At 45.2% G+C, this 23,375-nt stretch overlaps 1 protein-coding gene across 2 annotated transcripts; it reads left to right on the forward strand.

Moving 5' to 3' along the window:
* The first annotated feature begins 2,751 nt into the window (after window positions 1-2,751).
* Window positions 2,752-22,551, forward strand: NRIP2 (nuclear receptor interacting protein 2). 2 transcript variants are annotated; one of them, XM_050333415.1, is made up of 6 exons: window positions 2,752-2,916; window positions 3,044-3,583; window positions 8,185-8,349; window positions 13,095-13,177; window positions 13,612-13,739; window positions 15,397-15,683. In XM_050333415.1, the coding sequence occupies exons 2-6, from the start codon at window positions 3,353-3,355 to the stop codon at window positions 15,594-15,596; spliced, it is 807 nt and encodes a 268-aa protein (XP_050189372.1). In that variant the 5' UTR covers window positions 2,752-2,916; window positions 3,044-3,352; the 3' UTR covers window positions 15,597-15,683. The 2 variants fall into 2 exon arrangements, with proteins under 2 accessions (XP_050189372.1, XP_050189373.1); XM_050333416.1 differs by lacking the exon at window positions 2,752-2,916 and adding an exon at window positions 16,270-22,551 and having other exon boundaries at window positions 2,963-3,583; window positions 15,397-15,449.
* The last annotated feature ends 824 nt before the right edge of the window (window positions 22,552-23,375 follow it).

The raw sequence follows: 23,375 nt of genomic DNA on the forward strand, positions 1-23,375 counted from the left end.
CAGTGAATAAAAACACGACCCTCCTGGGATGGTGAAAACGGAGAGACTGCTTTATTAAAACTGAGCAAGTTCCTATATTCAAAAAAAGGTGTGGTTACAAAGCGTGGGGGAGCGAACACAGTCCTGCCCAGTCACTTCAAGGCTTCTTCCTGGGACACCCGTAACTGGTCATCCTTTTGCAGGCTTCCATCAGGACTTCAACTGTAACATCTGTTATACATCCTGTAAGGATTTCTGTATGAAGGGTGCAGAATAGTGAGGTAAAATGTGTTATGATCATTGCATGTGACTGGATCAAGAAAGGAAAATAATTTTTCAGTGTGTACGGGATTGGCGTATCGATATTTTCATCTAAATCAGTTTTATTTTTCTAACAAAGGTCCTCAGTGAGTCATATACTATTTTTCAGGGCCTACAAAAGATGACCAGGAAAAGTATAACTGATGCAAAAAACCCTTAAATTTGCTGCACTGTGATCTGATTTTCCAGTAGAAAACAGTGTGTCTGTTTAAGAGTGTCCATTCTGCAAAAAAACCCAACCAAACAGAGAGCACATAACCTACTTAGTAAATGGGCTCTGTTTAAGAAGAACAGGATGTAAAAAATTATAGCTGAATAGAAAAAAACCCAGTGACCTAGAACCTAACATGTCTCTGAAGGGAGAAGATAGTGTTTTAGCTGATTTCACCTCCACAAAACTGCTAGGGTTTTTTGCCAACTAACTAACACATCACAGGATATAAAGAGTTAAGTGTCCTGCACTTAGAAGCAGAAGGCATGAAGGAAGGGAGAAAGTTTTAAATAAGATTTGAAGATTTCTCCTCTTTGAGGCTCAGAGAGAAATATTTTGTGGGTAAGGGATCAGGATCAACTGGTGAGACCCTAAAGCAGAAGTACTCCAGCAATGGCTCCAGCACTGCTGCAAAGCAAACTGATGTTGACTGGACTTTGTCAAAGTGCTATGCCAACTAAACTAATGAAGGGTGGCTAGCTGCAAGGAAGTACTGGATCTGGGAACTGGGAGTGCTCCCTCCTCTTCATGCCCACATGCACATCCACGGTGGGAGGTGATCTTGTCAGAAATTGGGTAGCTCTGCCCATAGGTTTCAAGGCAGAGACTGTAGGTGATCTGGCCCCAAAATGTTCCGTTCTACTTTACAGTCTTAAGGTTTGCTCTGAGGTTTTGAGAAAACTGGCCCTGCCATTGCTACAAGCAGAAGCAGACCTACCTTGTCATGGCTGGCCTGCTGAGGTATTCACAGTCAGCAGGAGGGGAAACACCTCCTGGCCCTGTGTGAGAGTAGAGGTACATGATTCAGTACTGGTTTACAGGGATACTAAAAGGACTTGATAAGAAGACTCAGAGTATACTCAGCAAGGCCACAAGAGGTCAAAAGTGTGCGTAAATCATGAATCATAACAACCTAGAAGCAATAAGGTAAGACTGTGGGAACACAGTTTCCCTGAGAATATCCATTATTTAAATTCTCTTCCTAATTCGATTTGCAGATAGACAAGGACAGTTGAAAACACCTCTGTTTGAGCTCTTGGTGGGTCTCTGCCTGCATTATGGTATTGAAGTTTGGCTTTGGAGTGTAAAGCATCTAGAATGTACTACTACTTCCATTCCTGCCAAATCTAGTTCTGCAATTTGGTGCTGTGGCAACCGTAACACCTTGTGTAAAGTAGATAGCATAATGGGAACAAAAAGGCTAATCTCTCCAAATTTTAGAATTACTCTAAATGACCAGCCTCCCTTCTCACATTTCAGGAGCAAAGATCCTGAGACAAGTGCTAACAATGTAATGATTACCAGGGAGTAAAAGATATACACCATAGTTTCCTCTCCACTGAGGACAACCTTTTGGTAGTTTCTACAGCCACACTCAGGTCTCACAGTGGGCTGCCTGGACTTCCCTCTGGGTCTTTGTATTGGACTTGCTTCCTAATACTGGAAATTCACTCTTATATTTTTATATAGAATCTAGAACATAGAAATAGTTGGTATCAGTAATAGAGGAATGTTACACACTACTAAGCTGGAAAACAAAACGAAGGGAGCAACAGGAAGTCTCTTTTTGCTGTGACTTTCATAGTTGCTGCAAGTCCTTCTATGCTGCATGTGAAAGCTGTTTCACCCCTTACTGACTTTCATGGAAAGGTAGCGCTGTCCTCAGCTTCACAGCTGAGTAAAACTTGGTTTCATCCTCTGTCCGTGTCAGAACCAGGTCATTGTAGTAAACAGTGAACAGGAATCAAAATAAAGCATCTTTGGTTCAAGCTGAAATTTACTGTTTCAAGCAGGACAATACGGAGGCAGAAAGTTGAAAAAGTGATCTCTGCCATGTCCTTTCTTCCCTGAGGGGAGGGATGTTTACCCTGGTCCAGACATCCCACACTGCAGCAGTGTCAGCACTCTCTTAGTGTAAACAGTGAGTCAAGTCCATTGGTATCAACAAGCCCATGATTTTAGGCTTCTGCAACACTGGAGGGGATTGCTTTAGATGGAGTGGGGTGAAAATGAGGGCAGAGTCAGGTCCAATACATTTGCCCTGGCTGGAAGCGGAGACCAGACCTTCAGCATTTCATTCAAGCTACACAGGAAAATCCTTCAGTGCAGCCTGTTCCAAACAGACGCATGGCACTGTCTGCAGAAAGGAGACTGGGCATGCCTGCCAGGAGCCTTGAGGAGGATGCTCTCTCCCATTTACCACGGTACTGCATCATGTTCTAGGCTAAACCGTGGTTCTGCCAGTATTTGCAGATACTCTGAGATGCGTCAGAGCCCCCCGGCAGAGCCGCTGGACCGCACAGGCTGCCCCTGGGAGATTTAGTGTGTCCCTAAAGTGCCGGGAACAGGCAATACAGGAATACACACGCGGGCACACGCGCGGGTGCGTGCGCGCAGCCCAGGAGGTAAGTCCAGCCCCCGACAGCGGGGCCATCCTTCTGATGCTGGATTTTTCCAGCCGGAGCGTCTCGCAGGCTCTGCTGTGATTTATGGAAATCGGTTTCTGATGCGGGGGTTTTTCTGTTACGACAGGGACCCACGGACTGGAAGAGGCAGAGCTGCAGTCAGGGCAGGAGAAGTGAGAGAGAGGAAGAGGCGGGGAGCAGAGGAACACGGTGGTTTGGAGAGGACAGAGAGAGAAACAGGCACGGAGACACTTCAGAGATGGGTGAGTTATAACTAAGAGCAGGAAGAAAGTCAGAGAAAGCAAGAGAAGGAGAGCTGTAGGGAAGGGAAAGGAGACCAGAGACTGAGGCAGCCTACAGAGGGCAAACACCAGGAGACGAGTTCAGGGAACACCCCAGCATAACACAAAGGACCGATTCTGTCTGAATCTCCACCATGAGCACAAGGAAGAGCTGCCCCCTGCCACTGGGGCAAGGAGACCAGGAGGAAAAGCAGAGTGAGAGCACTCCTGACCTGGAGCGCCAGGACTGTGAGGTGGAGCTGAGGAACAAAGCTATTCTGCAACAGAAGAGGCGCCTTAAACAGGCCACCCAGTTTGTGCACAAGGACTCTGCTGATCTGCTGCCCCTGGATGGCTTGACAAGGCTTGGCACCTCCAAGGATCTGGTGAGTCCAGTGGGACCCCATTTGGGAGGGAATCCTTTTAATAGCTTTAATTCCAGTTGGGAACTGCTGCCGGGTTTGTGAAAGGGTCGTGGGCAAAGATGAAACTTCCCTTCAGGATCAGCTAGAAACAGGTCAGGGTGGAAGGAAAGAGTCAATCACTCATTTGTTTTCATCCATATTCTCATGCATCCCCATAGAAACCAAACTCCTCGCAGAGGCAGGCAGATATGGACTGGAAGGACTCTCCAGGATCCAAGTTTCCACTCACTAGTACCTATATATGTTCATGTGACATGTGTGTTTCCATGTGGGATATCTCTGAAACCCCCCATGTATTCCTGCATGATCCAGCTCAAACGCAGACTGCTTCCTGGACTCATCAGGGAGGGAAGTACAGTTCATGAAACTCTGAGAGGCTTGTGTTTGACCTTGTCACCTTTTTGCATCATTTTCTCTCCCCCCGCTCTCTGGATTTGTGGAGACACAAGCACAGGGCAGGACCAATAACCAGGTATTCAGGCAGATGCAGTACCTGGCACTTGTGGATGACACCTTTGGGGAGGAGGCACAGGAGTGCGGCCTGTGGGCATCTCCTTGTGGAGACATGGAGCAGGAAGCATGAGGGAGAGAGATCTGTTCCAGGAGCCTGGCCAATCTGTGGTCTCGAGGGACTTGCCCAGGGCTAGAAGCAGTTTCCCCACAGGATCTCTTGCTGGCTCAACTGCACACATACTCTCCTTGCTCTGGCAGTTTTCTTGTCTAACTTATTTCCACTGTGGAGTTTAACTGCTCAAGGATGCAGAGGTCTAAACTATTTTCCCAAAAGAGTGCCTAGGTCCATCTGTGCCTGTGGGTGTCAGAAAAGATCTTGCCGCTCCTTGCAGTCTGTGCTTCCCTCTGTATCCTCAGACAATCGCCACACCGCAGATGCTCATGTGTGTGTCTCCCATCATTTTCCAGCTCCTGTGACAGGCTTCAAGGCTGCTGGAAGCAAAGCACACAGGAGCACATGTGTGTGGGATGGGCAGGGTCCCTGGCACTGGGCTGAATGGGAGATATCCACCTTGCTGAACCCTTCAGGTGCAGCAGCTCTGTCCTGTGCAGACGTGGTCAGTGCCACATTCCCACGCTGGAACACCCTCCTATCTCCCACACCCACCCCACAGCTGCCTCAGCAGCTGCTGAGAGTCTGTGGCTCAGCAGGGTAAAGGGTGGCTCCTCAAAGTCACCCTGAGCTGTCGCCTCGTGTTCTGCCGGCCCTTCACAGCTGCACACACATGGACGTCAGCAGGGCCTGGTCTGGAGTGTCCCTCTGGCCCTGCACACTGTCACCGCTGAAGTACGAGGGGGAAATCACAGAAGTGTTGTCTTAGCAAGGAACAGGGACTCTCCTCCCCGCAGGGAAGGAGGTCTGGCCACGCTGTAGCCCGGAGGGCTCCGCTCGGGCTGGCAGCACAGGCAGGCAGGCGCTGGCCCTCCAGGCCTGCAGCACTGCAGCTCAGACATCCCCTCAGGACGGCACAGCCGGACACACCCCTGGGCCTGTCCCTGCACAGCTTTTGGCAGGGTACGGGGAGGAGCCACTTCTGAGTGTTTTAGTGTGTGTTTGTTGACCCCAGCCACCAAGGCAGAGAGAAATATGTTTACCTGCTTTGCTCTGAAATTGACTCCTGTCACACCGTGCCCCAGAGTGACAACTGGCACCCTGAAGCCACAAATGCTTGAGCAAGACAGTCCTTGTCCAAATCACTTGCCATGAGCAGCTCTCCTGGTTGAATTAACTGTTCTAAGCAGGAGAATTCCTTGTGTGTAGACAGCATGCAAAACACTTCATGTTTGGTCCATAACAGAATAGCTGAAACGTTTTTACCATGGAGCTAGGGGGCAGTAAATAAAGCATAACATCTTTTCTGACATGGAGATTTTGCTCTGGCATTAGAGGGCACAAAATAAAATATGGCCCCTATGTGATGTTTGCACACATGGGATCCATGTGGTACCTCCCTTTCTGCTTTATCTTGGAGAAAGAGGAGAACCAGGCCTTAGATTTCCAAGAGCAATTCAGAAGTTCCAGCAACTTGATGGGATGCTCTGATATTCCTGTGATATTTTGGAGACTGTAAGTTAGAGTCCAAAATACGCTTTTGGTATATATCTCCAGACATTTCTCCAACCCTATGAAAACCCCATCTATGTTTCCCAAATTTATCTGGATCCCTCCTGGAGGACAGGAATACAAAAAAGGAATGTACTGAAAACAAAGCAACAAAAGGAAGTGCTCGAGATTTGATCTTGGAGAGAGAGCAAAACACCCTAGAGTCCTATAGCACATACACTGGGAGGAGAGTTTAATTGATTCTCCTAAACAGGTTTCCATTGACAGTACCAGAGACTCCAGCTGTGGCCTTCCCAGATGTCCTAAAATTAGAGCAAGGCTCTCATGTAATTTAAAACTAAATACGTGTTTTCTTTTGCAGTCACAGGCTGTTACTTTTTGCCACTCCTCTCTGTGTATTCCGGGAGTGATTCAGCTTATGCAATGCATCCAGCAGTGCCTGAAACTTGATGGGCCCATCATGTCTCCAACAATGAGTAATTATACATTTTTGTGGAGACCTCACATTTCCAGTTTTGTAGCAACAAGCATGATTTATTTTTTCCTAATGCCAAAATAAAATAAGTAACTACATGTAAGTAACTACATGAACTACATATTTGGAAAGTACCAAGAAGGTCTGAAGGTCTGGCTTCTTGCCTCCCAAAAATCAAGTTACCCAGCTCATACAATGTCACTAATCATATCAAGGCCTTGAGATTTCATACCAGTGAGCCTGAACCTTCCCTAAGTTGCACTGGGAACCTGCTTTGACCCTTCTAAGTGCCCTGAGAGGACCTCCTTTCCAGCTGCTGGCCAAAACACCCTTCAGGTCCTCCCTCACCATCCTCTAAATCTAATTGTTTCTGATCAGTCCAAGAGAGACAACAGTCTCCTATTCTTCATCTTACTGGTGGGAGAGAAGATAGGAAGGGCCGCAGCAGCCTGGTCTTGATCAAATGACTCCATAGTCCCAGCAAATCCCCATCAGCACTCGGCCTCTTCCTAGCCTGAGTGACAAGATGGGGAGAGAGGTGGCAGCTCCAAAGGGCCTGCTCTTCCTGTGGGAAAAGTTGCAGGGAGAGGGAAAGGTCCTTTGCATGTCAGATTGTGAGAGATAGGAGGGAGGATGGGAATTCGAAGACCTGCTGTTTGTTCCCTGCCCTTTTCCCATGGCCCAGATGTTAGCTGGCAGCCAAACTGGCACTGTGCTCAGAGTATTTAGGGAAAGTTAAGTACAATGGTCAGCTGTGCTGTGGGCCGGCACAGTAGGCTGGGAAAGACTGGGAACAGAGGGATATTTTTACCTCACTTTTTCAACTACTTCAGTGCCTCCCGTGCAGCATGTGAATGATCTGACCCTCACCCCTTGAGTGACAAGGAAACGGAGGCATGAGGGACTTGGCATCTTGCAAAGAGAAATACTGAGTGTGACCAAAAAGCCAGTAACATCTGTCCTGCTCCAACCATTGGGCAAATTTGGGTGCTTCAAGTGGCAATTTACACAATTCCCTGGCCTCAGCCCTCTGACCAAGCATGAAGCTGGTCCAAAGCACATGTACCCCGTGGGTACCCATCTCATTGGCAGGTCTGGTGTAATTCACGCGTTTGGCCTGCACATTGACAAGATCCTACATCAAGCTGTTGCACCATCTGGGGTTTAATTTATCTTTTAATTTTTTTTTTTTTTAGAAAGATAAAAGCAACAGTTTATGTAGTAGCACATTAACCCCTTTGGATTCTTTGCCTTTCTTCACTTAGGCAGTTGTTATTGAGAATGGCATGGTCAGCTGCTCTCCTGGAGAAGGGCCATGGGGCCAAGTACATGGAGAGTAGACAAAGCTGCCTCCAACAGGCCTATTTCATTGGTGTTGCCCACTGTTGATTCAGTAGCAGTGCTGGATCAATACTGGGCAAAAAGTAGAGCATCTGATGTGGGGGAGCAGAGAAAGACTCCAAAGAACATTAAAAGCCAGTTTTAGTTTCCTCTTCAGGGGAAGCTTTCTGCATCGCTACAAATAATTGCTTGTACACCTAAAATTTCTGGAGTCCTGCCTTCTTGCCCACAGGAACACATCACACACATGCTACATTCTCTGTCCCCTCCCACATTAGAAGGTGTGAATGTGCCTGGCTGGTTGTCAGCACACACACACACCCCCAGCAGTGTATGGCAGTACCTGAACAGGTATGAGACTGCCCAGTGCATGTTTAGCTGAAGGAACAGATATGTGTGGGGAGACCATGCATCGGGCATGTTTTTCTCCTCCAATAGCTGCATTCCAGAGATCTGCCTGTCACAGACATCCCAACACTTTAACATCACCTTAGTGGCTACAGAAAAAAAATCTTAGGACTTAAAGTAAGTTCTTTTGGGATAAGCCTATCTTTCATCAGAATGATCGGTTGGGTTAGGCATTTGCAGCCTGCTTCCCTGAGCTAGCAAATGTCCTTGTCCTTAGCTCCATACTTAGCTGGGATTTCTCTTTCTTTGTGATGGAGACAGCAGCCACATAGTGTGGTCCAGCGGCGCCTCTTGGAAGGCAATCTGAACAAGCTGCGGGTTCAGTCTGCATGGGTTCAATCTCCGCTGGCAAAAGACCAGGATGAAAAGGTGGAAAAGGGAGAGAACAGGAGAAAAGAGACCTCACCCCTGCTAATACAGTGCCAGGTAAGGCAACAACACGGTGCTGCTGATTTCACAGTGATGGCAAAAGCTCAGAGCTCCAGCTGCCCCCCTCCTAAGGGCCATGCTGAGTTATAAACTGCAGTGCCAGCTGCAGCCAGAGAGAGCAGATTTCATGCATGGGCTCTCCTAGAGTCTGGATTCAGGTCTTTCAAAAGCCAGGGGAAAGCCTTTCTCCTACATGCATTCTAGCTGTCCCTATTAGAGGATAAATTACCTTAATCACATCTCCTTTCTTTGAAGGGCAGCTTTCTCATGATATGAGGTATTTCGTAACTGCATACAGAAGAACCAAGGAATGTCTCCTTATCACTAAAAGACAGGTGCCCCTAGCTGATTTACATTTCCTGGATCCAGTCTGGTCTGATTCCCTCGGGTGTCAAAGGACCTCCTCAGAGAGTGGCTAACTGTGCTCCAAATTAGCATTGCTGAGTCTCTTGATGGAAGCAGTATTTTTAGCTCCCTTGTCTTATACCTCCCTATGCAGCAGAGCACACTAATCCCTGACCCCTGAACTTAAGAAAGCACATCCAAAAGCTATGCTCCATGAAAGAGGGCTGCATGGTTGAAGCTGCTGAGTAATATGCAGATATGAGACTCATCAAGATACAGACCTGGTACAGGGTGGATACAAATACACTTTAAACCTGTTTTTAATTCAGTTAACTGTCCTAAAAACATCTCTCATGTTACAGAGTAAAGGCTACACTTCCAAGAAAAACACATACACCTTTTAAAATTCAGTTGGTACAATAAATTACAATATAAACACAGCATGGTAGCAAGTTTCTGAAAGGTAGCAAACAAAGCCACTATCTAGTTTGTTTTGCAGCCTTTACTGTTGCAGTCAGGCACTGCTTACCCTGGGTTTTAGGCCTCAATGTAGCTAGGTTAACATAACCATACTTGGGAACAGACTAGTAGGTTAAATGGCTTTTTAATGTAATTTCTCCAAATACCTGGAGCCTGGTTTTGAGCAAATAAAGGTGTTTCTTTTTCTTTGATAATCACCCTTTATTGTTCTGTATGAAGAAATTCAGTGACAAAGGGTAGGTTTTTTTGCCAGGCATGTACATTGAGCAATGACAGGCGTGTACAGGTATTGTATCCCAGGGGCAGTAGCTAAGTCATGGCAGGGTCCACTGGTGGACCTTTTGTGTTTCTAATGGACTGGACCCCAGCTGTCTCACACATTTTATTTTCCTTCACAGAGGAAGGTTAATGAACACCACAGTCAAGGAAACAGGTCTAACACTACCTGAATTATGCACAAGCATTTCTGTCTTTCTGCCCTTCTTAAGAGCCAGTCACTGTTTGTCACGCTTAATCTTCTTACACTGGAGGAAGGGAAGCTCTCCTCCTCTTCTTTTCAGTCTTGCTGCTTTTGATGTTCTCATTTGTGAACTTCAAAAAGCCTCTCCTGTCAGTAACAGATCTGTGGCAGGAAACAGGGCTCAGGCTGCCAGTTCATTTTAACCAGAGAGGTGAGCTGGTACCTTTTGGAGAACTTGATTATGGTGCAGTTTTATTAAAAATGGAACACGACCCCAGTGAAGTCTTTTTTCCCTGACAGCACCTCCTAAGAAAAGATAGTCTACGAGCAAAAAGCTGCCGTTTACATGCAGGCAAATATGCTGAAAATTTCAAAGTGCTAACAAATGCATCAATTGACTTGGAACTGAACTTGCCTGGGGAATAAGCTCGAATATCTGTAGAGTTCAGTGCTACAGGGAGATTCAGCCAAGAAGTGTTTTCATTCTAACAGGTTATAGTTGCCCTGTGCCTAAGGCCTTTTTAAGTTTCAGAGATCAGAGACAGACGCAATTTGTAAGAGCTGTACTGCAGTCACTCACCCTCCTATTTACTTAGGTGGCTTGCCCACACTGTGTTTTATCAGAATTGTCCCTTCTTGTGACAGCTTTTGCAAAGCACTTTGGAAAGCTTATCATGACAGGCAGCCGCATCATAAAATCAAGCTGTTATTTTTTTCTTGTGGGGCTTGCATCTTGTTGACTTGGAAATAGATGCTGAAAGATTCCAGTGCTGTCCCAGGCCACTTTTCTTCTATGCCAAAGCAACCTGGGGTTAATCAGCCTTTTGTTTGTTAAAATTTTTAGACTTTGGAATTTACATTATTTTGGAACACATAACTCTTTATAAATGGTGATCCTTGCTGATTCCCATTCCCCTCTTTCTTGGAAATCCTCATAATTGACATTTAGATAAAGACTAATGGTGACTGGCAGTAACAAACTGAAAATCCTGGAACAGAGATGAGAGTGGGTAATGTGATGAAAAGTCCTCTTAGTCCAAGAAGGCTTGCAGTGCTCATCAGCTGCCTGCGTAGTCCTTACCTCATCTTCATTGTATTTGTGGTATGCTGGATGGAGGACTTTCCTCAGGCTCCTGGTAGTGAGTTCTCTGGACAAACAGTTAGTGATGTAATTTGAAAGTGGGTAACTTTTGTGAGGCTGCTGGAGCTGATAACTGTAGCTGGGCTCTCTACAATGAATGAGATCAAATGTCATTTTCTACAGAATAATCACTGTCCTGTTATATCCTAGCAAGTTTCTAACTTGCAACTTTCCCAGCCTGATCTGAAACAAAACTCAAGAATCTGCCTGGTGATACAGTTTAGGCTTATTATAACAACAACAGCTCATGCTTCTCAGGTCAGCCTGCTCCCAAAGTGATTCCTTAGCAACTGCTATCCATGCTCCAGCTATTCTGTTTCTGAGAAGCTGATACAATGCTTTTTCCGCAGCTGGGCAATGAACAGTTGGGTTCTGTGAGCCACAGGGATGGTTAATGCTCTCCCAGTAGAACCCACGTCTGTCACTGAGGAAGAGCTGTTTCAGCTGGACATTCCTCAGTGACAGTGTTGGCAGGTTGCAGACTGGGCTGATGTGGTGGCATACCTGACCTGAGACTCATGGCCAATATGCCCACTTAGGTAGTGAGGAGGCACAGGGAAGCCTCTTCGGTGAAGCACAGCAGAGAGCACAAGGAGACAAACATTTAGGATGCATCTGCACTCTGTGCCTTTATCTTGCCTCTCTGCTCAGTCTGGCCACAGTCCTCGCAGGCAGGGCTGATACATCAGTGAGGACCAGACAGCACGGACATTGCAGAGCTCTAAAATCAGAAGGGAGGCATTTTGTCATAGAATCACAAAATGATTTGGGCTGAAAGGGACCCTACTGATATTGTGTCTGTTTGCAGCATTCCAGTATTTCTCACACATGGTATTTTGTTCTTTCTTTTTATCACTGCTGAAAAATAGTCAGTTTTTGAAAATGAAACCTTGCAAATACTGGAGTTCATAGAAATCCTGGAAATAATGTAGCTCTCTGTGATGATTAATAATAATAAACAGATTTAGTTAAGAAATCATGGAATTGAAACATTTTCCCTGACCCTAACGGTGCTGCACTGAGTCTCTCATAACCATGCTGGTCTGCTTAACGTGAATAAGCATTTAACCTTGTCAGGAATGAGCATAAGGGAAGAGGAGCAGTGGGAGGTTTGTTGCTGCTTCTGAGTGGCTAATGGCACAGAGCACCACAGTGGATGAAAGAGAGGGAATCACAGGAAAACCACAAATGACAGTAGGGAAAAAAAAGAGCCTCCCGAGAGGGAAGCTTTGTGCATGGGTTTTTGTGGGTGTCGGTGCAAGACAGAGCCTTGCAGAAGTAGGCTATCAAGAATAGGTATTAGGCACTAGAGATAGGTGAAAAACATATTTTGTAGATGGCAATTACTCCATCTTTTCCAATTCCTTTACTAAGTCCTGCTCCTCCTTTTTTCCCCATGAACATAATTCTTATCAATGTCTTTTATGACCCTATTTTTTCAGACCCCTAACATATGTGAGACCTGCTGTTACTTCATCACCTCTGGCCTGCCACTAAGAACCTCTGTGCAAAGGGGGCAGAAAACACATGGCAGCCACATTTCCTTTTCCCTTTCAAGTGCAAAGAGGTGAAGAAATGAAGTGAGCAAGGCACTGGGGATTATTCCAGTAAGATCAAGCCCAGGTGACTGGGGTGCAAGGCATCCAGTCTCTCCCTTTACTAAATGACACCAGATATGACTACTGTAGTTGTAATATCATGTCAGATATCCATGAAGAGCTATATAGGAACATAATGTAAACCCTACACAAAATAAACACCTCTTGATTAGGTTGTGTCTTGGATTCAGGAGTCACTTGAATTAGTCAGTTCATCTCAGGGATATTTGTCCTGGGTGCTCCTGTTTCAGACTTCTCCCTCTGAAAGCTCTTCAACTGAGAGCAAATGTCAAGCCCTTGAAAATTGTTACCTGCAACACCAGAAGAAATGGAGAGATGACAAAGGCTTAGCACAGGCCTGTATTCCTTTAGAAGCTTTTGTCATATCAATTATTGCTCTGCTAATAAAGTCCATGGGGATTTTCTGAACAAATTCACTAATTATGCATCTCTTGGGTGGAACACTGTTAAGGTAGAGTCCCTAATAATAGATAAGTATCTGGGCAATCAAATAGAAATGAAAGAAGACACATTCAAAAAGAAGTCTTTGACAGAGGTTTGCAGAGCAAATGTGGAGACCACCATAGTCTTGGATAAGTCTCCTGCCTTCTGACTACTGCCTAAAACACCATATCTTTGGCTGTGTTGCTCAGAAAGCTGGAGGAGTGAGTACGCATAATTTGAGCCTACAGTAATTATCTATTGTTGTTTTTTCTAGTGCCAAGGTCAGGTATTGAAAGCGACTGTTAACACTGGGTGTCTACCAAACCTCATCTCCAAGAGCTGTTTAAACCAGCTGGGGTAAGTCTTTGCACAGTGGAAGAGGAGAGATGGCTAAAAGAAAACCTATGGCAAGAACCTAGGCACTCTTGATTGCCAGCCCCAATGATCATTAGTAGCAGCTTTGCATGTGCACACGGTTGTTTAGGAGAAGGTGCAGAAGGTGGGATACAGGGCAAGGCATCAGAAGCACTGGCAAAGTTGTGTGCAGACCCCAGACTGGGAGGCAGAGCTGTGTCATTCTCTCTGTGTGTAGTACAAGGCAAAGCTGTCCTGCTGATGGCTAGTGGTGAGGTTTTGCTTGTTGAATCTGCCTCCAGACATATGGTGTGAAAGAAATTCCTCCTCCTGTGGACATGTTACCAATGAGAACAGGAAGAACTGGCATCAGTGGGAAGTCCTGTTTTTCCTACTCTTCCTCCACTCGAGGCAATAACACCTCTTGTGTCCCACAGGCTGGAGGAAGTGTCTGCCATGGACTGTGGAGACCTCTCTCTTCCCATCCCCAGCGTTGTTGGCCGAGTAGAACATATGGAGTTGCAATTTGGCCCGGAGACAGTTCTGTGTTCGGCACTGGTTGTAGGTGAGAGTGTCAGCCCCTCATCTCCTAGTTTTTCCTGTGTCCTTCTTGCCTTGCCAAGGGCATTTAAAAGGACCTTTAAGAAGAGCATAACATGGTGGGAGGTTGGTGATGTGGTCACTTCCACTGCTGGTCAGCATCATTATGTGCTGTGAATACCCTCAATCTAACCAAATGCAAAGGGCATAGGAAGAGTACAGAAAAGACAGAAGACATTGAAAGTGGAGAGAGATTATGTGCTTTTTGGTCTTAACAAAGGATGCAGAAAATTCTCATTTACATTCTAAAATGGACATTTCTTAAAATTATGCAGAAGACTTGATTAGTCCTCTGGTGCCCTATGTTCTATTGAGTGGGCACTTGTATCTCTGGCTGGAAGTCATCAGAGAAGGCAACAGAGGGTACAGCTTATTCCCCAGAGTGTTTCTCTGTGTATTCATCTACTTCTGCTGCAGGGAAGATCAAATTCACTGGGGAAATATAAACACACCCAAGTCTTTCTAGTTAGTGGCATCTAGACCTCTCGTAGTCCTACCATGTCCTCTTCAGTTGCTGACTTATAAACCTAAGGCCCTTGTGACCCCAGTCAGAGCTGGTAGTAGTCAGAGCTGGTAGTCAGAGCTCTCTCGCATGCTGAGCTCTCCAGTTGCTGGCATTGAGACCTACAAGTTCTGTGACCCACAGTCTTTATTCAGCTACTGGAACTCGGACCTTGCAGCACACATCATAATCCCTCCATTGCTGGCACTCAGGTGTATAAACTCTATGGCACCCAGACTTGTCTTGCACACTGGTGTCTCTGCTTGCTGGCACCTGTGAGTTATGTCCTTCTCTCCAGTTGCTGACACACACCTCTGAGCCCTATGGCCTGTAGTCCCTTCAGTTACTGGCACCTCCCTTGCCAGTCCCTCAAGTTAGGGACATCTACAGCTATTTATCCTTTAACCCGTGGCATCTTCTACACTTGCTTACACTGAAGACTTGCAGCAGTCAAATGTAGGATAGAGAAGTTACACAGAAAAGAATTACTTAATAAAATTGTCCAATGAGATCGGATAGATTGCAGCCATGGGGTGCAGGATTTGGTCAGACAAGTGAACTGATCAACAGCCCTGATTGCATGTGACTGCCCCCTTATCCCTTCTCCTCTCCAGTTTTCCATGTTTGTTTTTCCCTAATTCACCCTTCTGCTTGCCTTCTCCTGCCTTTGGTCCTTCCCATACACAACCCACAGTAAGTTTTATGGGATTCCACAAGCCCCTTCTGACATCTCATATTAAGTTGCAAACAATCCCACAACCCCACTCAAATATCCAATAGTAGTCAAGATGATCTTGTTTCTTCTTCTTATAAGCAACAAAGTTAATTTTTACCATCTTCAGGACTGTGCCTAAATAGCTCCTCTAATGGCTTATCAGTCAGTGCCAGAAGAGTGCTGATTTATTATTGTCACTGTTACCACCTGCTTGTTAGTGTTTGTGTGTTTAACTCATAATTTTCCTCATTGTTTGTTATCTACTTTATACTGAAGAGACCATAATCACGTTAAGTTTTTGAATCAGATGTTCTTGTATTCCATATTGTCTTACAGAAGAAACACTTGTTTAGATGGGCAGTATTGTATAATCCTAAGCCTGATCAGTGTCTTCTGTCTTCTCAGATGATGAAATGCTGGAGTTTTGCATTGGTCTCCAGACTCTGTGGTCTCTCAAGGTAAGGAACAGCTCCTTGCTTATTGCAGGGCTCACCTCAAGAAGTTCTCCAAGATCTGGTTGCTGTAAGCATCCAAAATACCTACATCCAGGTCTTTCAGGGCAATGCTTGTCACACAGCTGCCTGACTGGCTGCAGTATGTGCTGAGTCACTGATTCCTTTCCGCTCCCTCCTAAGGGTTTTAAGAAAGGAAACTCCCAATAGGATGCTATAACATCTCCCATTCTTTGTATTCCTGACTGTACAAGTTACAAACAGGAAGAAGAAACTGGAGACAAGAAAAGGCAGTGTACTAACACTGTCATGAGATATGTGTTGCCTTTTGATGGCAGAAGTGAAAAGCTCTGCTTTTGCTTTAAGCCAGATGAAGCTGTACAATCATATTCAGTGTCCAACACTAGCTGGCCATGAGTGGAAAGAGTCCTCTCCTTTTATCAGCTCAGCTCAGGGTCAGTGCTCTGCTGAGCCTGATTCTGGGTGGCTCAGAATGTGGCTACAGTAACCTGGCCCCTGCCTGTCACATATTTGTAGCCACATGTCAGACTCATAAAACAGGAAGAGCATTGGGCTGAATGGCTGAGTGGTGTAAGGACATCAGTTCAGAGGGAATCATGGGAAGAAGGGAGGGGAATGGCCCTGTGAAGGGTTTGGAGAGGAATCCATTGCAGGAAACAGGACCAAGGAGGCAGCATGGGGAACACAATGGGAAACTAAAATCTCTCCAAACCCAAGGTGGTGTTACAGGTTTTCCCCAGTCACAGATAGCATGAGATTTGTGATCTGAAATGTCCAGCAAGTAACTGGCTCTCCCCTTCTTTAGTGTTGCATCGACTTGGAGGAAGGAGTCCTGAGATTTAAAGCACTGAGACAAGAGCTGCCTTTTCTACACGCCTCTGAAGAGCCTGGTCAGTGACTGGCTGTGTTCCCCATGGCTGGGGCTGAGAAGACTTGCTGCCATGAAAGAGAGATGAGGGTGAGGCTCACATGCCCCTAACCTTGCTGAGTTCTAGGCTGAGGCATTCACTGGGGAGTGAGAAAAAGGCAAGTAGGTACTGGAAGCTGTTGTTACTGTGAGTGCCTCAACTTCAGAGATGTCCCTCCTTTCAGTGGATCCTCTTGCTTGTCCCAATGTGCCAAGTGGGCATTTTGTTCTTGCTTTTCTATTTGTCCCTAGTCACTCCAATTTCCGTTTCTACAGTAAATTTACCCTATCCCTTTAATAACTACAATACCCTCTGTTCATGAGACAAGAGAGTCTCTGAAAAATCTCCAGTTGTTTTGTGGACTAGAGGATGGTGTTTCTCCAAAAACCTCCAAAGATTGCCACGAGTGTTTCCCTTCTCTTTGTCTCAATCTGAGTGGATACCCGTCCTGTTTCTTTGTGGGAGAGGCCCTGTTCCCCTTGCCTGTACTCTGGGAAGCTGGATTTTGTTACTTTTTCCTGGGTCAGAGCAGAACAGAAGTATTTTCTTTGGAAAACCCTGCAGCAAGAACATTTTCAGAGTTCCCAGTTCTGAGAAACCTTTGCAGAAATGCTGAGTGTAGATGCCTAAAGTACACACAGGGGCTTGGGCTTTGCCAGTGCATCCTTGGGCACTAAGCTATATTATGTGCATGGCAATGCTAATCATCTCTTGGTGTCATATATAGCAGCCAGACTCGCAGACCCTGTTCTAAACATGCCTTTCCTCTCGGCACTCCAGCTGCTAGAGCTACATTCTGTTACCTCTGCTGCTTCATCAGAGATCCCGTTGTTCACTTGAAGTGCTGCAGTGAATTAGAGCACCAAGTCTTCTGCTCTGTCACCTCCTTCCATTCAACATGAAATCCAGTGACTGAATACAGGTACATCATCAGCCTTAAGTTGTGGCATCACACAGCCCACCAACTTTGCTACTCTTGCACAAAACAAGAACTAGACTTCCTTGCAGTACCTGCTCAGGTCAGAGAACTGTGAACTCATCTGGGATGTCAAGGGTGATTATTAAGTCACTTAATAATTGTGGTGTTTTTTTTTTAAATTTCCATCCTAGAGGGTAGCTGTGTTATAAATACGTGGTCTATTCTTCACTAGCTCTAGGAAAGATGCACTAGATCAGGGCTTGTTCCGTGCCTCATGACTACTGATTCACTATCCACACTCTGCAAAATGTACCTTTTTCCACCCTTAAAATGTCATGACAACCCAATTTTGCCTCTCTTTCCGAATTAAACAGTGCTGACTCTCTTCCTTTTTTATCAAACTGTTTGTGTTGTGTTTCTCAAAGAAGTTGTGTATGCATTTTTACTTTTTTTCTGTTAGTTCTTTCCAAAGTCAGATGCTGTATGCTGTACTTTAACACATGCTAAGCATAGCAAAGTACAGCCTGACTGATATGATCTGAGATTCACTTACCAGTGTTAGTTGGTGTGACTGTCATCTGCTCCTACTACATGGAGCATTAGACCACTGACTTTTACTGTTAGTCATCACTTTTGCATCTTCTGATCTGTTCCATGACTTCCACTCTTCTACTTGTATATCTGATTATTTCTGCATGAACTGCTTTCGATGAATCTCCTGAATAGCACCAACAGTTGTCTCATTTAGTCAGGAAACATGCCTACTTGATGAGCCTGTTTTCCAAAGGACCAGTAATTCTTCCTGGATTTTCATCACTTGCATGGCTGACTGGCTCCTCAAACCCAGGGGTCTTTATGACAGCTCAGACTTGTACTAAACCATCCTGTGTGTCAGCTGGAACCTATGTGGTACCTGGGTCAACTGCTGAAAAAATCTTGTTACTGATAGATGAAACACCTGTTCCTATGTGCAGCAACTCACCCAGTTTCCAACTCTCCTTGCCCTCTAAAACTGGCATGTGGAACAAGGCAAATAATCTGTTAATTATCTGATAGATACCATAACCATTAAAATTCTTATTAAAAGGCAAACTCTAAACCATAACCCTAAAGCTCACTCCAGCCCTAATCCAAACATTAAACCCTAACAATGACTCTAAATTTAACCCATAAGGCTAAACATAACACTAAATCCTAACACTAAACCCCTAAACCAAACTCTAAACCTAAAACTAAATGCTAACCCTAACCTCTAAACCAAACCACTATGCCCTAACTATAAAACTAACCATAACTCCCTAAATTTAACCTTGTAATCCCAACTCTAACCATCTAACTCTAAACCTAAAACATAAACCTGATCATAAAGACACTAACTATAAACCCTAATCCCAAAACTAACCATAATCCCCAATGCTAAACTCTAACCACTAACCCTTACCCCAAATCTAAACCTAAACTCTAAAGCTTAAACCTAACTCTAAATCCCAAACTACATAACTAAACCTAATTCCTAACCCCAACTCTAAACATATTCCTAAGTCTACACCTGACCTCAACTACCTAACCTTATCTGATGGCTTTTGTCAGTGCCCTGCTTCCCTCCAGAGTGCCCTGGGCCTTGTGCTTTGGCCTGCAAGGGGTGCTGCTGCCTTCCAGAGTGTCCTGGGGCTTTTGCCTGGCTTTGTGAGGCCCACACAAGGTTCTGCTTCCCTTCAGAGCACCACAGGGCTATTGCTGGACTTTGCTGTTGCTCAGGTAGGTCTCTGTTGCCTTCCAAAGTGTCTGACAGCTTTTGCTGGGCTTTGCTGGTGCTCACATGTGGCTGTCATGGGAAGGAGAAGGTCAGTAATAGCTTTCAATCCTGGCCAGCTCCTTGTGAGAGCCGTGCCCGATGGGTGTCCTTTTTGGAGCTGGGCTCTGGCTAGGATGAGGGTGTAGGTGAGTAGGAGTCTTTAGACTGAAGCCAATAGGAATCTTTCCAATGATTTAAAGGGTGTTGGATGGGATTCTACAGAAAATTGGCATGACTTTGAGTTGACAGTTCTATTTTGACTACTGACTGTCACAGCCCCGCAGATACTTGCACACTAGCTGCTGTCTGAATTCATGAGGCTCTGTTCCTACATGTCTGTCTTGGGATAACTGCTTTTGCTGACATTCAGAACATTCTCCAGTCCTTCTGAAGCCTTTCCATGATTCACATGCCTCATTTCTCAAAACACTAACACTTCAGGTTCCTCTGTGAATTAATGTGCTACAGCAGGAGAAAATCTCCAGCCCTATCTGTCTCTCTCTTCTCTGCCTAATGAATCCTTCTTTGCATCCTCCTTTCCTTCCCCTCACACTAATCAACAAATTTGCTTCTTCCAAAAGGAATTCTTTCCTTTTACATAACCCTTTTAACACTTTCCTGTACACTGGTTGCTCATACACTTGCATGTTGTGCCACAATCTTGCCAGCCTTTCCTCTTTGCTGTTAACAGCTGGATGTATAAATGTAGACTGTGCCACTTTTCAATGACAGAGAGGATGCTTCCAAGAACACACTAAATTAGCATGTGAGAGTTCTCTCAGCTTTGAAATCAGCTCCAGGGCAGAAGACATGCTTTTCACCTTCCTCCTGTCCATGTTCGTTGAGCATGCAGATCCACGCAGTAAAGGTCTCTTTCACCCAGACACTGAGGAATCTGTTGCCAACAGTTATCCTGGAACATCTCCATCTCCCTGAGATTAGCTCAGTTGGTTACAGCACAGTGCTAATAATGCCAAGGTGGTGGGCTAGATCCACATATGGGCCATTTACTTAAGAGTTGGACTCAGGGATCCTTGTAGGTCCCTTCCAACTCAGAATATTCTGTGATCAAGCCTTGCTGCAGGCAGAGCTTGCAGAAAACCACATTTATATGACTGGGAACTGCAAGTGATAATGCCATAGCAGACACCTCACTTCAACTCATTCCCTAAATCAGTTTCATCCTACAGTGCCAGTACCTGCTTTACTCATTGAAAGAACTTCTGGTGGGTTTCTGTCTCCCAAAGTTCCTTGGCATTAAATGACATGCTCTTACTGACTTGAGCACATACATTCTAGCCCAAACTGGTATTCTCTCCAAAGATCAGCATTTTTGTGTCATTACATGGAAATCTCAGTTTCCACTGTGAAAGAAAGAAGTCTTGGCTTTAAAAAACGTGATTCGAAAATAGGACTTACAACATCTCAAAGAAGCCAACTCAATTCCATCTACAAACATGGTAATTTTTAAAAGTCTTCCAGTATGGGAAGCCCAGTAAGTAAGTTTTGAGTGGATTGGCAAGGCTGAAGATTGTCTCAAATGTAGTTTCTTTTGGTAAGCCTGTTATACAGATACAGTTCCCTACTCCATTCCTAGTCATCTCTATCACTTTGGGTGGACAAAGCAAATGAAGGAGCTATCTAAAGGCCTTTTCCACTGAAAACCAAAAAATATTTCCATACTTTCACATGGAAAGTAGAAATTCAGTACAAACTGCCAGCTCAGAGCAGGGCATAGGCACATCCTGTATGTGTCCAACACTGGCTTCCTCACGATGAGGCCCATCCCTTCATTATAAACAATGGAATATTATTATTTGAGGGACGAACTCTTTGAACCACCTTGGTGGTCAGCTCCTACTAAGGTTACTCTTCGATGGAGTGGGCACAACAGTTGTGGAACACTCTGTAGGGAAGCATCTGCCAAAGCAAATCTCTGAAACAGAAGAAAGGGTGAGATACACATGGCTGAACCTGCTCAGGAATGGGGAGATGGAGTTCTGAGGTCCCCTCCAAGGCCTATGTGCAAATACGTGTAAATCTATCCTGAGAATATGCAATCTGCCTAAGCCATAATCAGGACCATTTCCAGGAGCTTGGGGTCACTTGGTTTCAAACAGAGTGGGAGCTCCAGCCATCCACATTCCCAGAGACCTGCTCCTTCTTTCACTACTAGAAGGTGACCTATGGAACTGAAGACCACCGAGTCACATATGTATGTTTGCAGTCACTCCTTCTTTCAAGAGACCTCACCGGCAAATGCCAGGATACACCTGAAGAGTTAGAAAAATAAGTAAATTCAGCAAAATTATCATAAAAACGAGGGCAGGGATGGCCAGCAGGTTTATTATGTCTCAGGAAAATAAGGAAACCCCCTCCCTTTATTTTTATGCTAGTAAGTTGGCCATCACAACCAAAGCCATAAATCATTTATCTGCAAATACCCCCAGTGCCTGAGAATGCTGTCAGACTCCTCGCTTGCTGTGCGCTGGCACTGGGACATACAAAGGTGTCTGGCCAATCTTGCCAGTTGAAAAGCTTCCCAGCACCAGTGGGTATGCCAATCTGCTACAGAGTAGGATACAGCGAACAACATTTTCTGCTGTGTGGGAAGGAACCACTTCTAATTCCAACTCAGTGGCTTGCGTCTGCTGGCAAGGACAAACAAGAAATTAGTTACAATGAAAGTATAATGTAACTCAGTCCAAAGACAGAGCCTTAACTGGCCCCTTTCCTGAGAAAATGTAGACTTCACAGGAAAATTGTTGCCAATGGAAGTAGCCTGAAGCACTCACTTCAGGAAGTACTGGCTGTAACCAGAGTATCTGGCACTTCAGAGTTTAGGGCAGGAAAAAGAAAGGAAAGTCATCTGTCGGCCAAGGAACAGTACGGATCTTCAACTAATTCTTCTTTTCATTATCCCTGTGTGCACAAGGGGCACAGGAGTAAAATGCATCTGCTAGTTACTATGTGCTGCATGCAATATAAAACTGTCAGGGAAACCCTCAAATGCTAGTATTTTTCCTCTCCAATGGTTTTTAAGAGATGAAGAGTTTTGGGGAATGGATGTTTTTGTAGTGTCCGTATCTTCTCACCTCTGCTTCCCACAGTGCACATTGCCTGGGCTTGCACAGCACACAGCAATGTTATCCTCAGGCCAACAAGAGAAGAGGGCTAGGGTGCACAGATGACCCTGCCCAACATATACAATGGTTTTGCCCTGTTTTCTTTTAAAGATGGTCCTTAGATAAATGTCATCTCTCCCTTGGTGATCCTTTCCTTTCTCAACAATTAACAGTCCAACAGTGGAGCAGTTTGACCTTCTTTCCTTGGAAATCATTTGACCTGTACAGCCAAGATTGTTCTGCATAAAACAGTTTCAGCCATTTGTACACCCCTTGCGCTTGTGTTGCTAATAAAGGTTTATATTTGGTGTTGCTAATAAAGGTTTATATTTGGCATGGACAGACAGCACTGAGTTGTTCTGTTACAAGTGTAGGCAATCCTGCTTCCCTGTTAGGCCCTGACTATTTGCCAGAAGCAATGGTGATTGCCTGCTGGGATGGGTGGCTGCACACCTCAACATCATGAGAGCTGACAATTTGTTGAAGTGACAGTCAAGATCTGAAAAGCTCCAAGACAACTCCTTGCTTTAAACCATGACTAGATGGTCTCCATAGTGGCTCTCCACAGCTCAAGCCCTGCTGCTCTCAACACCACTGTTAATAAGCTCTATTACGACTTGAAAGCTCCTGCCTGGAAGGTCCAGATTTACACAAGCACTTAGTATGAGAGGGGAACATTTAAAAATGCCTCTCAGTGAGGTCACTAAAATGGAGAGAAACTTCCACTGCAGTTAGAGTCAGAGGATATGGTGGCCTGAGAAGCAAGTAAGCTGATACAGAGCAGGTCATACCATTTTGCTGCTTCACGTTTCAACTTTCCCTGCTGCCAAACACAGAGGACAGCATTTGTCCTCTATAGAGCTTATATAAATCTACAGATGGAAACTACAAATAGCTAATGCTTATTATGTAAAGATCCTGCCCTTCTACCACATAGGGTTACTCCAACAACCGTCATTTTGACCCAAGAGCAAGATGCTCCTTTCCTCTGTACAAAGTATTTTCTCCCAATTAGGGCTGCCCTTTGCAGAGTATAGCACAGCAGGTTTTCAACTGCCTGCAAGATCTTTAAATGCTACCATTTGCTACAGATCACTGAATTACCTTTGCTCTAACAAAGGCTGCCATAACAGTGAAGAAGGGACACCTCCCTCCATTGCTCAT

This window comes from Myiozetetes cayanensis, unplaced genomic scaffold, assembly GCF_022539395.1.
Source record: "Myiozetetes cayanensis isolate MyiCay16 unplaced genomic scaffold, myiCay2020 scf5-8, whole genome shotgun sequence".
Taxonomy (NCBI): Eukaryota; Metazoa; Chordata; class Aves; order Passeriformes; family Tyrannidae; genus Myiozetetes; species Myiozetetes cayanensis.